The 14,811-nt window shown below is 50.3% G+C and overlaps 1 protein-coding gene across 2 annotated transcripts in view; it reads right to left on the bottom strand.

The window, feature by feature from the left end:
* LOC147600608 (uncharacterized) overlaps positions 1-14,811 on the bottom strand; it is a 170,474-nt gene that overhangs the window by 62,987 nt on the left and 92,676 nt on the right. For both annotated transcript variants that reach the window (XM_086749032.1, XM_086749031.1), the window contains exons 2-5: positions 8,612-9,010; positions 7,781-7,933; positions 6,639-6,839; positions 6,061-6,282 (exon numbers count right to left, since the gene is read on the bottom strand). In XM_086749032.1, the coding sequence (XP_086605158.1) occupies positions 6,067-6,282; positions 6,639-6,839; positions 7,781-7,933; positions 8,612-8,983 (942 nt within the window). In that variant the 5' untranslated portion in view covers positions 8,984-9,010 and the 3' untranslated portion in view covers positions 6,061-6,066. The remainder of the gene's footprint in view (positions 1-6,060; positions 6,283-6,638; positions 6,840-7,780; positions 7,934-8,611; positions 9,011-14,811) is intronic.

Raw genomic sequence — 14,811 nt, 5'->3', positions numbered from 1 at the left:
TCCCTGAGCCAAAAGTTAACCTGCCAGATACGTCTGGCCCTTTCAGGTCCCTGCCCTTCGACCGGGAGGATTGATGAGAAGACCACCTGCGCCCCAGAGCCTTTGACTGTTGAACCCAGAGCCCTGAAATCCCTTTTGATGTTTTTTAGACTGCTGCCAGCTGTGTCGCTGGCCCCCACATGAAACACCAGCAGTGGATAATGGTCTGTGGGCCGTATGAGGCTAGGTAGTCTCTCGGTGACGTCCCTGATACAAGCCCCCGGGAGACAGCACACCTCCCGAGAGAGCGCATCAGGGCGGCAGATGGGTGCCTCCGTACCTGTCAGGAGGGAGTCACCCACTACTACCACTCGTCTCTTTTTCTTGGTAGCACTAGTTATTACACGAGCTGGGCGCGCTACCTCGCACGGCTCCCGTGCCTCCCCTGAGGTGCTGGGTCTTACTTCCTCAGTTTGCAGAGCAGCAAAGCGGTTCTGCAGGGACACCTCGGGGTTCTGGGGAAGCTGCTTCTTCTTCCTCCTGCGCCTTGCCCTTGCAGCTTTCCATTCAGTGGCATCTTCTGCCTGCTTGCTTACGTCGTGTGTCAGTGCGGGGGGGGTTGATTGGTTCACTGGGTGCTGTGGTTCCGGTGCAGACTGTGCCTGGAACCAAGTATCCAGCTCCCTCTCAGCCTCCCTGATGTCCCGCAGCCTCCTGACCGCCTCCTGCAGCTCAGCCACCTGCCCCAGGAGCTCCTTCACCTGGGCGCACCTTCCGCAGTCAGGGCTGCCGCCTGCCCCTGCCCCGGGAGTAGGGCCCAGGCATTGCCTGCAGCCCGAGGTCTGCACCGCAGCCTCCCGCCTCGGCTGCTCCGTCTGCACGGAGGCATCGACCGCCGCAGGGGGAGCCGGTGCAGACCTCCCGGCCGGAGATGCAGCCTTTGTTCTCAGGCGGGTGTTGGCCATGTCGCCCTGAGAGGCGTGAATCACCAAGTGCCCCGGGGCGGCGCCCTCGCTAACGCGCCCTTCCTGCGCGAACTGCCGCGCTAACTGCCGTGCCACGCCCTGCTTGCCCGTCCTGTTCGCCGCACTCCCGGTCGCTGGCGCTCCCTAGGCCCTGCTTTATGCGGGGAGAGGGGCCGGGCCGCCGGTGCCCCCTGGCTCCGCCCACGGCTCGTCAGCCGCTCTCGCGTGAGCTGCGGGCTCCTGGCGCCTCGCTCCGCTCCCCCCTGCGCTTCCCTGCCTCGGGAATCCCCTGGCTGCGCTGCGCCGTGCCGCGCCGCTGCGAATCGTGCCGGCTCCGAAGCTGTTGCCTCGGCGACACTTTTGCCTGGAGACACCACAGCTTCCCAGATGCAAGAGGAGAGTCAACAGCAGTGCTGAGAACTTCTAAACAGAGAAAGATGTTTGTAAAATATTAGCTGATATATTTCAATTAAATTATTCAATAGCTTTTTTTTCAACTTACCCAACTGTAAATGTGTGTGTGTGTGTCATCCCAGATCCCCTTGGAGGCTGGAATTTGTAGATAACCTCAGTAAAGTGGAAAAGGGGTGAGGTGAAGCATATCTTCCCCTGAACCCTAATTCCCTGTCCGGTCAAAAACAACAAGCTTTGTAAATAAAACTCGGAAAAGTTCTCTTCCGCACTTCTCTGATTCCGACCACTCCCTGCCATGTGCCCAGTTTTCTCCATTCCCCTCGGCCTGTGCATGTGAAGGGAGACAGAGCAGACGAGGGAAATGAAACAGGAGTGTGTGTGGAGAAGAAAGGAGGAGATCTGAACATGCAGAGAAGAAAGGAGGGTAGGTCTTGCATGCTTACTAACAGTGATGGAGGGTCCATGAGGATGCTCAGGTGGGAGCAGAAGGAATCAGATCACGCGGAGCAGGGGTGTGGAGGGGATCTGTGTAAGCAGAGAGCGAAGCAGAAAGGATCAGAGTGTGAGCTGTGGAGAAGAGAAGGGATCTGAATGCACATGAGTGGGAATGGAAGAGATCTGTGCGTACTCAGGAGGACCTGGGATGTATAGGAATCACAGTTTGCATGAGCTTTGAGCAAACTTCAAGGAAATCAGAGTGCTCGGAGGAGGAAGGGGAGAGGTCCTCAAAAATAAGGCGTAAGCTTAGAAGGCATCTGAGCAGGCCTGGAGTGGGAAGGAGGGGATCTGAACTGGCACAGAGGGCCACGGTGAGGGTAAGAGCAGTCCCTGATGGGAAAAGAGCAGATCTCCCAAGGCGAGGAATAGAGGATCTCTGAGGAGATCAGTTGAGCTTTACTCAAAATCTACTTGGCTTGAACCACAATTTAAAAAAAAAATGTTTTTTTTTTCCAATCTGCCATGCTATTTGTATCCATGCTGAGATGCACAGATAAAGATATTTTCTTGGAATTCATCTTCTTACTCTCCACTCGGGCTACTTTTTATACCCATTGCAAAACAATTTCAAATAACCTTTTCCCGGGGCACGTAGTCCCCTGCGTCTAGAGGTTCTCCGCTTGTGTGACTTTTGAGCAAGGACTCCTGAAACTTAAATGATTGAGTGGACGTTTTTTTTTCTTTTCAGCTCGACCTTTTTCACCCTTCAACTCTTCTAATTGTGTTTCTCTGGCACCATGTTTGTGTCTGCTCAGGTGAGGTTCAAGGGCGGTTGTCCGCAATGCTTTGGGTCTCCCTGCAGAGAGGGCAGTGGGTGGATGGGGGCAGCCCCCCAAAATGCCCAATGCAGCCTCCTTCCCCTTGTAGGGGAAGGCAGGGCAGGGTGCCTGGGGGAATGGCAGCGGTCCCTGCAGCCCTTCTGTGCCACAGGCTGTGGTCACAGAGGGACACTGCGCCTCACCGTGACACCTTATCTCTGCCCGTGGCACCCCAGCCCACACTTGCCATGAGTCAGGGACAAGCCCAGGCGTGGGGGCCTGCTCTCACCACCACTCTGCTCTTGGGAGCTACTTTGCAGCTGGGAGGAGAAGGCAGAGGCAGGCAGTGCCATAGCACTGGGGCTGTTCGGTGGGGAGGAGAGGAGGCGTGAAGGAAGTGGGCCAGGAGGAGCTGCAACCAGACCATATGGTCAGAGGGCTGAAGCACCTCTCATGTGAAGACAGGCTGAGAGAGTTGGGATTGTTCAGCCTGGAGAAGAGAGGGCTCCAGGGAGACCTTATTGCAGACTTCCAATACTTAAAGGGGAATTCTAAGAAAGATTGAGACAACATTTTACCAAGGTTTGTAGTGAGAGGACAAGGGGCAATGGTTTTCAACTAAAAGAGGGTAGATTTATATTAGCTATAAGGAGGAATTTTTTGCAAGGAAGGTGGTGAAAACCTGGATGGCTGCCCCATCCCTGGAAACATTCAAGGCCAGGTTGGCTGGGGCTCTGAACAAGCTGATGTGGTTGGAGATATCCCTGCTCCTTGCAGGGAGGGGTGGACCAAATGGCCTTTAAAGGTCTCTTTCAACACAAACCATTCTGTGATTCCATTATTTTTTTCTCCCCCACTCCACTGCCAAGTGTGGAGTTGGGAGGTTTCTACCCAACTGTTAAAATTCTGTGGCCAGCCACGTCACTTCAGCAGCAAGCAGTTCCTTTTTTCTTTCCCTGTTGCAGTAATAATGTCACTTTTGTAGAGTCTGTCCTTGACAGGGCTCACTTTTTGAAGTTGTTGCAGGGTAAAATGGCCCCTCAGTTGCTTTATGATCATTAAGCCATACACAGGTATCTGTCATCTCACAATTTCAGCTACCTTGAACATTTCATTTGTGAACAGTTGTTCATAACCTTTCTCAGATCTCTTTTTTGTTCTAGACATCCTCACATGATCTCCTTTTTTGAGCAGAGGTGTGCAGTCTTTAAAAGCACCACCATACACTTTTCACAACACTTGATGAGTAAACTGTCTGCAGACCTGGCTCTGGTAGTGCTGTAGAAGCTCTGGTTATAGCTCTTTATGAAGTCCAACAGCAAATAATGAAGCAAAAAGTATTGTGTGCTGTACAATACCTCCACATCTCTGCTCTGTGCATACTATTAAAATGCTCAATGATAGAGGCATTTTAATAAAATCTCTGGGAAACTCAATCACACATATGAATCAAGATCATAGCTGTAATCCACACAGTTTCTATTTCAACAGAAGGAAAAAGCCACATGTTTTTTTGAAAGCAAGCATGCCTTTCAAGCCCTTGCCTCCCTCAAAAACCCCCAGCACCAGGGAGAGCCCCGCAGACCCACACACCCCTCCCCAGGACAGAGACTGGCCTCCCCCAGACACCCCCAGCCCAGCAGCAGACTACAGGCGGACGGAACAGCCCTGCCTCGGCCATGCAGCAGGCTGAGGGATAGTGGTGGAGAAACACGGAAGGATCAGGGTAGACAAACAATTTTCACAAATTTACATGACTATTTAATTCTAGTTTAACAATTCTTATTCTAAGTATCACTATGGGGCAGTGTTGCCCTGGAAGGGGGATCCTGGACTTCATTTACATTTGGCAGAAGAGCAGGAGATGTTGATGGAGAATTCCCATCAGATCCAGTTTCATGTTCACGAATGACTGGGAGAAAAAAAGCAAGATCCAATCAATGTCATTTCTACAGCAACCTAGCCCAAGAAGTCCATGGACAACTATCGACCATGACAGGACACTGTAAAGATCTGGAGAGATTTAGGCCCACCAGAGGAAACAAAGGATGAAAGGGACACGCGCAAAGGAAGAGATCAGATTTTCCACGTTTCACCATCAGGCAACTAACTGGCTGAGGGAAATTCCAGAGGCTGTACACAGCAAATAAACCCAAGCAAAACCCACAAACCGCATCTGCTTCCACTTCAGACCACTGAGACCACTTTACCTTCAAGTGCCCTATTTTCCTAGGGAGTTCAAGAGAGGGCTTCTGTAGAGCACAAGGTTTTCCACCAACTTCTGCATTCCTCCTGACCAAAACACAGGATGGCCAGTCTTTGAACAGGCAAAGCTGTCAGAGCCAGGTGACCGAAATCTCCCAGCACAGCAGAGATCCATCCTTCCCAAGTGGAGACAGATAGAACTTGTCCTGCCAAAACACTTTGTTTCTACACTCACCGTATTCAAAGCCTCAAAAGCAAATCAGCAATTTGAGACCTTGGGGCTCCAGAGGAACAATTGTCATGAAAAAGGTTCAGATCCTCTCTAGAGAAGTAGCTACATGTCTTTAGTTTCCACCTAACAGGACCTGCTTTATGCTGTGCAGGATAAGCAAGAAACTTCTTTCCTCAAGTTCCACTCACCAGGAATTACATGGAAAGGACTTCCACTATTTCAGTATCACAGGCAGAACCCAACTGTAATCCCTAACCCACCTGACCACTGAAGAATCCACTCTGGAGATGCCTACTTGAGCCCGATGGGTTTGTGCCACTGGCCAAGCTGGGACTGTTTGCCTCGTGACTGAAGGGTCTACGCTGCTGCTCCTGAGGGCTCGTAACACCGGCTTCTGCTCGCATCTCAGGAGCCCTGTGAAAAAGGCAGGAGCATGCAAGAATGACTGTTGCTCTGCACACAGACTTCTGAGTTATCCACATGACTCAGGTTTCTGGGCAATTTGTGTTGTGTCTTTGCAGGACTTTTCTTAGAAAGCAGTAAGGGACTCTGGTCTTTCTCTCCTCCTAGTGTAAACTCAAAGTGACGATGAATGGTCATAAAGGCAGCTGAATAGATTATTTTTGCCTCAAAGGCTCCTGTTCTGTCCCCTGTGACTTTTCCAGTGTGTGAGTCCTAAGTCAGAGGATAACAGCAGCAGAAAGGAAGCTCCTCTTCTCCACCATACATGCTGGAAGATGAGATGACTACAGAAAAGTGTTAAAAGAAAACTAAAACATCCTCCAGACAGGGTTCATTAGTTTTGTTACTTCAGGGTCAGTAAAGAGAAAGGAAAACGGCCCTTCATAAAGGGAGAGCCCAAGGTGTACTCTTTTGAGGAGTACGCTGTCTTGAAGGTGCACACATCACGCTGACCAGATCCAAGACATCTGGGGGAATGTGGGATGGAAATGCCACAATGAAAAATGTCGTTTGCTATTACATGAGGAAAGAATGAGAACGTTTGGACTTAATTTTAAAACGTCTTTGTGAGGCATCTTCTAATTTCCTGGCTGCGCTTTTTGGAGCTTTTTATTTCTGCCTCCACATAGGCCAGTAGCTGTGCGATCTCCTCCTGCATGCTCTTTCCTGTCTCCAGAGATGAATCCAGAGGTCTGTCTCTCTGCTCCTGTTGTTTCCTTGAAGAGGCGTTTGTGGTGTTGGCCTCTTTTTTTCTGCCTTGAGCGGCTGCCTGTGTCCAAAGCAGAAGATGCAATGTTAAGAAACAGGAAGAAAAAGACAGTGCCCACTCCGCTCAAACACCCTGCTCTTTCTGCCATTCTCAATGAAAGCTGGTATTACACAGCCTACAATGCTATACAGAGGAGGATGAGGCTGCGTATTTTTCATGCACACAGGTCCCACAGCACACAGAGAAGCACTTTGACGCAGCCTTTTGCATCTCCCCAGCTTCCCTACAGGAAAGCCAAACCCACAGCACTAACAAAGAGAACTAGATACCCAAGGCAAAACACCTAAAAGCTGTCTGTGATCACAGCCACCTTGAACGCAAGGTGGACTACACATACAAATGCTATGTCAACTGACCTGCAAAAGTAGACTGAGATATTGCTTGTCTCTCATTTCTTTATGCGCTGGATGCTCATGCAGAATTGTGGTGTGACCCACCCCAGGAGTCACCAAGCAATGTTCCAGAAGAACCACCAGCCCTCGCAGCTCCTCATTTGTAACTTTGAGCTGTAGAGATCTTTCGAACTCCACCTCCAGCTGCGCGGAAAGATCGCACACCTGGATGTGGGGAAAAAACAATCTGCCTTAAGCAGAGGGCTCTGAAATCTCTGCGAAACTCAGTCAAATGTATGGATGGAGACCATAGGTGAAATCCACCAAGTTTGTCTTTCAACCCAGGGAAAAGACACTTGGATTTCTGAAAGTAATTACGCCTTTCAAGCCCTTGCCAAAGAGACTGCTCCAGTTTCTATCCATCCCTCCTTTCCAAAAAGGCACCATGGCAAAGGCACGTGACCCATTCCCCAGCATCATAACACTTCCATGCCTGTGAAGATACTCTTTTGCATTTGATCACTTTCACTGCATTTAATTTTGTTTCCATCACACTCCTGTTCTGCCCTGGTCCTTCTCACACGGACAGTGTCAAGGGAAGGGACAAGAGGTTCAAGGCCTTACACAGAGGGAGGGTGAGGCCTGGCTTAAGAGAGGTAAAAAAAGGTTACTGTCCTTCCTCAAAAATAGCATGAGCAGGGAATTAGATACCATCCTTGTGCAGACACAAAGAGAAGAAAAACCTTGCAGAGAAAGCAGCCAGGCCCAGAGCCATTTGGGAGCACGTGGCTTGTGATATCACATCACAGCCACAACTTTTGGAAGGTCTCAGAACAGAAGTGAGACTTGGAAGAGCACAACTGTTCCATTCTTCCCTCCCCAGATGCTGCCCCCAACCCACTGCTTTGCCCCTCAGCCTCAAAACGAGCTCCCTGAATTGCCAGCTGAGTTTTTTCAAGGACAGAGGGGAGAAGGCAAGGAGGAGAAAGGAGCTAAAGCACCCTCTAGTCTGGAAAGCAATTGTTCCTGATGTTGAAGCTCATAATGCCCTCAAACAAATATCTCCTTTCTTTCTTCCCAGAGTATCCTCCTTTTTTTTTTTTTTTTGGTCATTGAAGGAAAGGAACAGTTTCATATATACTAACATGTTTACAGACTTTGTCTACCTTGACCGTAGCCCTGTCCAAGTCCTCTTGCAAGTCAGAGTTTTCTTGTTTCAGGTAATTGCACTGGTGTTCAGAAGCTTTCAGTGAAGTTTCTGCTACCCAGTGTTTTCTGAAAACATCAGCGAGCTCTCCTTCCAGCTGTCTCTCTGTTCTCTAGGGAAACAATGTCACAGGAGTACAAAGAAAAAAGGTAAGAAGCTGAAATTGGTATTTTAAATTGCAGTTCCTCATTAATAGCCTGAGATCCATTTTCTACGTACATCACAAAGGGAAGGATTCCCATCGCCTGGAGAAGGTAGCATCTGCACCGCTGATGATCTGTAGTCATGCTTGGCAAGTGAAGACAGCTAAAGAAATATTATCTCTTAGAAAGATTTCTTTTTCCCAGCACCTTCTTCTTGGAAGATGCTGAGACTGTGCATGTGTGGGGTTTTGCTTGTTTCTTAGGATCATGCTAAAAATCTAATCAGCTGCCAGTGCAAGCTCTGTAGTGGGACTGCAGCCCTTTCTCCAGTGATCAGAGGCAAGGCTTCCTTAGCCAACTCTGTGTGTCATGCTGTCTGCTCTTCTCCTGCTACACAAACGAAAACCAATGCATAGCTAAGCATTTCTATATACTTACGTCTCTGTGAGCATCTCTCAAGGCTTGCCAGAGCCTTCCACAATTCCCAGAAATCCAGGACAAAACAGAAGCACCTTGAGTGATGGACTGCCACGCACGTACCTTATGCCTGCTGAATTTTACAAGCGCCAGATAGCCTTGGCAACTGCTCTCCTTTAAGTCATTCTTGGTCAGTTATCACCTGACCTCTTTTTCTACTCATCACTCACCATTTGCTCTTGCGTGATCTTCTGCACATCTCCCAGCTGCTGATGGAGTGAAAGGTTCCCATTTTGGAGCTGGGCCAGCTGCTCTTGCAGATCTTCTGCCTTCTTGATGGCATCCTTTCTCTCTTGATCTTTCTTAAGCTGTAGAGCATGCTGCTCCTTTGCCTGCCTCTTGGCCTGATGGAGTTTTCTCTCCATCATGTCTAGAGCCAATGTCTTCTCATGCAGTGCTTTTTTCAGTTCCTCCACTTCCTTTTCCAGCCTTCTAGCTTTTCTTTTGCCTTTGCTCAGCTGCTGAGACAAGCTCTTGTTGGTATCCAGCACCTCAGACATGTGCTCATCCACAATAAGCTGTCGGTCTTCTGACCCTGCCATCGGAGTTTGTGCTCTGCCATCTTCTGCCTGTTCAAAGTTGAAGAGCACAAATTGACAGAACTTAAGAAATCAGCTCAAAACAGGAGAGAGTGGCAGCATTTCATCTAACCAGAAGAGCACTGTCACCAACTTGACATCAGATTCTTTTCTCTGCATGAGACATTATTCATTGAAAAGGTCTTATTGCACATCAGTGTGCATGATAATCCTCTAATGAAGACCCTAAATTAAAATATTTATTTTTACATACCTCCCCTGCAGGGTCTTTCATGGCTTCTGGCTGCAGCTCATCCTGGCCCTCCAGCTGGAGCTTATCGCCACTGCTGCTACTGGAGCACACGGGCCTCCCCCAAGCTATCCTGCTTCGCAGGAACCGCCAGGCCCTCTTCATGGCCCCACGAGAATGGGCACTGCACCGCCTCACCTCACACGTCTCCGGGGAGTGGCGGCAGGCTGGACTAGGCAGGCGCTGCCAGGTGGAGGCCAAAGCATTGACCCCCAAGTGGCAGCACACAGGCAGATGCCTACAAGCTGAGGCACCAGCAGGAGGACCAGCCACTGGCACCAGCTGCACTGGTACAGCACCAGCTGCACAGCACCAGAGCACCACCAGGAACTCTGTGCAGCGCTGCACCAGTGCCCCTGGAATGCTGATGTCATGCACAGCTCGGTGACATCATACGGTGCTGGGGGCTGGGCGGGGCTGGGGGCAGAGACGGGTGGGGTGGAGGGTACCGCATGCTCGGAACCTCTCTGCGTGCACACGGGCCACGTGGCCAAGGGAAAGAGCCCCTGGCACACTGTGTCCAGGGGCACAGGGTTGCCCAAGGATGCCCCTCCAAGGCTCCCTCGTCTGTGCTCACTCTGAGGACCTGTAAAAGACTGTGTCAAAAATTTGTCTCAACATTGTTGAAACAGCGGGCCACCACCCGAGCAATGGCTTCCCGTTATCTTGCAAGGCAGCTCCTGTTGTCTTGCAAACCTGAATGCAGATCTGGTTCCGGGAAATCTAGCCCTAGCTCCCCGGCATGCGCCCAGAGATACATATCACCTGGTAATGGGCATGCATATCACCACCAGGTGAGGGGTGCAGCTAGGAAAACCAGCTCTCGAAATACAATGAAAACAACCAACATAAAAAGGGACATTTTTGGACTTAGACACTTCTTCTACATTTCGAGACTTCTTCTTCTACACTTCTACACTTCACTTCATTCAACGGAATACACATTCGCCAGAATACACATCCACGGAACCGACATTGAGACGACCAACACCAGACGGATCGTCCCCTCATCGAGCGAACTGAACTGTCGGGACGCTGCAGCTCCGTGGTGGTAGCTATTACAACCGAAACTCTTTTCCCTCTTTCCTTTCTTTCTCTCCTTTCTCTTCCATTTACAAACTTCTTATTGGGTTAATAAAGTTACCTGGCACTTGACTGTGTTTTGAGTCTTAATTCTGTTCCCGAGAAATACGAACAAAACCACGCTCCGGTGTGTGAGAGGTCGGTCCAGCCACCCCTAGCCTCCCAGACTCGTCTGAGGTCGGCTAGAACGCAAGGGGGGCTTCCTCTCGTCCGAAATCGGAACGTGACAGGACCCACCCTCTTCCTCTCCTCTCCTGGCACCTCCGCAGCGCTCGCCTGCATGGCAGACAGATGGGCTCGGCCGAGCTTGCCTGCTGGGGAACCACAACTTGAGAGGTTTGCAAAGAGAGGCTGCTAGTAAAGACAGGCAAAAATGGTGTTGAGAACCTGTCCTGGTTTCAGCAGGGATAGAGTTAATTTTCCTCTCAGTAGCCACTGTGTTTTGGATTTCTTATGTGAAGAATGTTGATAAACATCCTGAAGATAGGAGTTGTTGTCAGTGAGACCAAGGACACTGTCCTGCTTTCCAAGTCTCGCTAATGTGCAGGTGCAGGAAGCTGGGAGAAAGACAGACAGAATAATTGACTCAAACTGGCCAAAGAGTGTTCCGTGCCATAAACATCATACTCAGTATATAAGTGGGAGGTGTCCCGGGGAGAGGGGCACATGTCTGGCATCCCTTGCTCTCTCCTTCTTGCTCCTTTGCTTGCTGCTCGGTTTTGTTTCCGTGATCGCTTGATCACTGCTCAGGACTGGCTGTATCAGTCACTGGGACATGGGGTGGTGATGTCGTAGTTCAGCCCCGATCGGACCAGACTACGCAGTCTCTCTCTCAACTCCCCCCCACCTTCTGAGAGAACAGGGAGAGAAAATATAAGGAAAAACGGCTCGAGGTTTGAGATAAGGACAGGGAGAAATCCTTAAAGTTACCGTCACGGGCAAAACAGACTCGACTTGGGGAAAACTATTCATTTATTACTACAAACAGCAGGATAATGAGACAGAGAACAAGATAACCTCCCCCCACCCCTCCGTCTTCCCAAGCTTAACATTATCTCTACCAACTTCCCCTCCCGAGTGGCACAGGGGGGGGAAGAGGGAATGGGGGTTGCAGTCAGTTCATCATATGTTGTTTCACACCGCTGCTTCATGGTCGGGGGAAGAACTCCTCACATTCCTCCCCTGCTCCATCGTGGGGTCCCTCCCACGGGCCACAGTCCTTTGTGGAACTGCTCCGGCGTGGGTCATCTCTTCCACGGGTGCAGTCTCTCCAGAACAGCTGTCCCAGCGGGCCCTCCACGGGACACAGCTGCCTTCAGGCATCCACCTCCCCCGGTACAGGGTCCTTCACGGGCTCCAAGTGGATCTCTGCTCCTCCGTGGACCTCCATGGGCTGCAGGGGGACAACCTGCTCCACCATGGTCGTCACCACAGGCTGCAGGGGAATCTTGGCCAGGAGCCGCATTACTCCTCCCCCTCCTTCTGAACTGACCTTGGCGTCTGCAGCCGTTCCTCACAACAGGCTGCTAGATGTCTCTCAGGATCTTTTTTTGCATCTCATTCACTTCTCATCTCCTCTCCACTTCTTGCAGCCGGGCTGGACCGAGTCGGGCCCAGTCGGCTGCCTGGCGAGAGGCCAGAGGGTGAGGCCTGCAAGGCCCATGAGGCCTGCGCCTCCCCCTCTGCGCCTCTGCCCCCGCTCAGCTTCTTCACATCTTCTCTTCTCTCTCTTTTTTTTTCCTATTTTCCCATTCTTAAATACGTTATCGCAGAGGCGTCATCACGAGACATTCTGCTACCAATCGGCTCGGCCTTGGCCAGCAGTGGGTCCGCCCTAGGCCTGGCCAAGTCCCCTGAACAAAGGGGAGCGACTTCTAGCAGTTTCCTACAGAAGCTACCACCTTAGGCCCCCCCTACTAAACAAAACCACAACAGGTGAGAAAACATACATTGTTCATTTTATATATTTTAGTATCCTTATATTTTGTTATTATTGTCATTTTCCTTTGCTAATTTAGTAAACTGCCTTCATCTCAACCCACAAGTTTTCCCTTCTTCCCAGTTCTCTCCCTCATCTTGCTAGGGAGAGGGAGGGGGAGCAAGAAACTGTGTGGTGACCAGGACTAAACCACCACAGTCTTTTTTGGTGCCCAACATGGGGCACGAAAGGCTTGGCTAATGGTGTGGTTTTGTTTAGTGACGGGGGGCCTAAGGTGGTAGCTTCTGTAGGAAACTGCTAGAAGTCGCTCCCCTTTGTTCAGTGGACTCAGCTGGGCCCAGGGCAGACCTGCTGCTGGCCAAGGCCGAGCCGATTGGTAGCAGAATGTTCCATGATAACGCCTCTGCGATAACACATTTAAGAAGGGGAAAACAAAACAAAAAAAAATAAAAAGAGAAGAGAAGATGCGATGGTCAAGCTAATTTCAACAGCTTATGAGAATTTTGAATACCCTTGAGATACCCCAGCCACCATGCGTGTGTTGGCAGGTCTCTTGCAGCTATCTCAGATCTTGATCTTGATTAAGTTTAAACAGCTATTTAACAATACTGTGGCTGCCATAATCCCAGCAGCAGGCACTGCGGATACTCCAGTCCCTGCTACAGATGCTGTTGTTAGTTCAGCCCCCACGACAGGCACCGCAGCTACGCCAGTTCCCACTACGGGCACTGCAGTTACTTCAGCCCCCAAGACAGGCACTGTAGCTACTCAAAGCCTGGCAAGCAGGACCGCACATGAAGCAAAAAACAACCTGTGCCAGTATCAGTTGCCCCTGTACAGAAGAAATACACACAAAAAAAATCAGTTCACATAGTGAAAGATGATGAGGAACACCAGGGATGTCACAAGAACAGGGAGAGGCAGAAGCAGAGGGAGTCACCCCATCCCTATCCCTGAGTGAGCTGCGAGATATGCAAAAAGATTTCAGCTGCAATCAAGGTGAGCAACTTGTCACCTGGTTGCTCCAACGCTGGGACAGTGGAGCCAGTAGCCTGGAATTGGAGGGTAGGGAAGCCAGGCAGCTGGGATCCCTGTCTGGGGAAGCAGCCATTGACAGGGCGATTGGAAGAGAGATGGAAGTCCTGCACATGGGTTGGGGCAATCCCAGGCACAAATACAGGCTGGGCGGAGAATGGATTGAGAGCAGCCCTGAGGAGAAGGACTTGGGAGTGATGCTGGATGAGAACCTCAGCATGAGCCGGTAATGCGCACTTGTAGCCCAGAAAGGCAACCACATCCTAGGCTGCATCAAAAGGAGTGTGGCCAGCAGGTCGAGAGAGATGATTCTGCCCTTCTACTCTGCTCTGGTGAGACCCCACCTGCAGTACTGCATCTAGCTCTGTAGCCCCCAGCATAAGAAGGACATGGACCAGCTGGAGAGGGTCCAGAGGAGGGCCATGAAGATGATCAGAGGGCTGGAGCACCTCTTCTATGAGCACAGGCTCAGAGAATCTCTGGGGAGACCTTATAGCAGCCTTCCAATACCAAAAGGGGGCCTATAGGGAAGACGAGGAGAAACTCTTCAGCAGGGACTGTTGTGATAGGACGAGGGGTAATGGTTTTAAAATAGAGAGAGGTAGATTCAGACTTGATAGAAGGAAGACATTTTTTACAGTGAGGGTGGTGAAACCCTGCAACAGGTTGCCCAGAGAGGTGGTGGATGCCCCATCCCTGGAAACGGGCCAGGTTGGACGGGGCTCTGAGCAACCTGATCTGGTTGGAGATGTCCCTGCTCCTTGCAGGGGGGTTGGACTAGAAGACCTTTGAAGGTGCCCTCCAACCCTAACTATTCTATGATTCTATGATAGAAGGCTAGAAGAAGGCTCTTAGCTGCTCAAGATCTGTGTCTGCCCTTCAAGTGGGGTTTATACATGGCATGGACTTCATTTCAAGCATTAAACAGCAAAATATACAGAAGAGGTTCTTCTAAACAGAACCAAGGAAGTTCCCTTGTAGAAGGGTGGGAAAGACATTGCATGTTGTACTGGCACAAGGAAAAAGGCAGCACATCCAAGAAGGGAAAAACAGAGCCAGCCAAGGAGGCTCGGCTTCCCATCCTGCTCTCCCCAGGATTGAGGAAAAGGGCTGGGACTACACATGGCAGATGGAGGAAGAAGCCTCCATGGAGTGGCTTAGCAAATGCTCTGTCACCCGAGAGTGAGACTTCCTCATTGCAGTCCTCTCTACATGCCTTCCAGCCATGTGCGAGCCCAGGATTTGAACCATCTGTGCTAGATCTTCACAGTACTGATGTAACGTTTCAGTTGGCCATAAAGTTGGAAAGAAAGAAGAAAAGAGAAAAAATGTAAGAAAAGCCAAAGAACTGACAAAACAAACAGCTGGAGAAAATAGAGCAAATTCATATTTCCCAAAGCCTACATAGTCCAAATATACCTTTAGGTATGTAGGACATACATAACATCTTTCTGAACACACCCACAAAATTGTTCATTAAAACAA

The sequence above is a fragment of the Chlamydotis macqueenii genome, chromosome 5 (genome assembly GCF_036417535.1).
Source record: "Chlamydotis macqueenii isolate bChlMac1 chromosome 5, bChlMac1.mat, whole genome shotgun sequence".
NCBI classification, from domain to species: domain Eukaryota; kingdom Metazoa; phylum Chordata; class Aves; order Otidiformes; family Otididae; genus Chlamydotis; species Chlamydotis macqueenii.
This window is presented reverse-complemented; position numbering and strand designations above follow the sequence as displayed.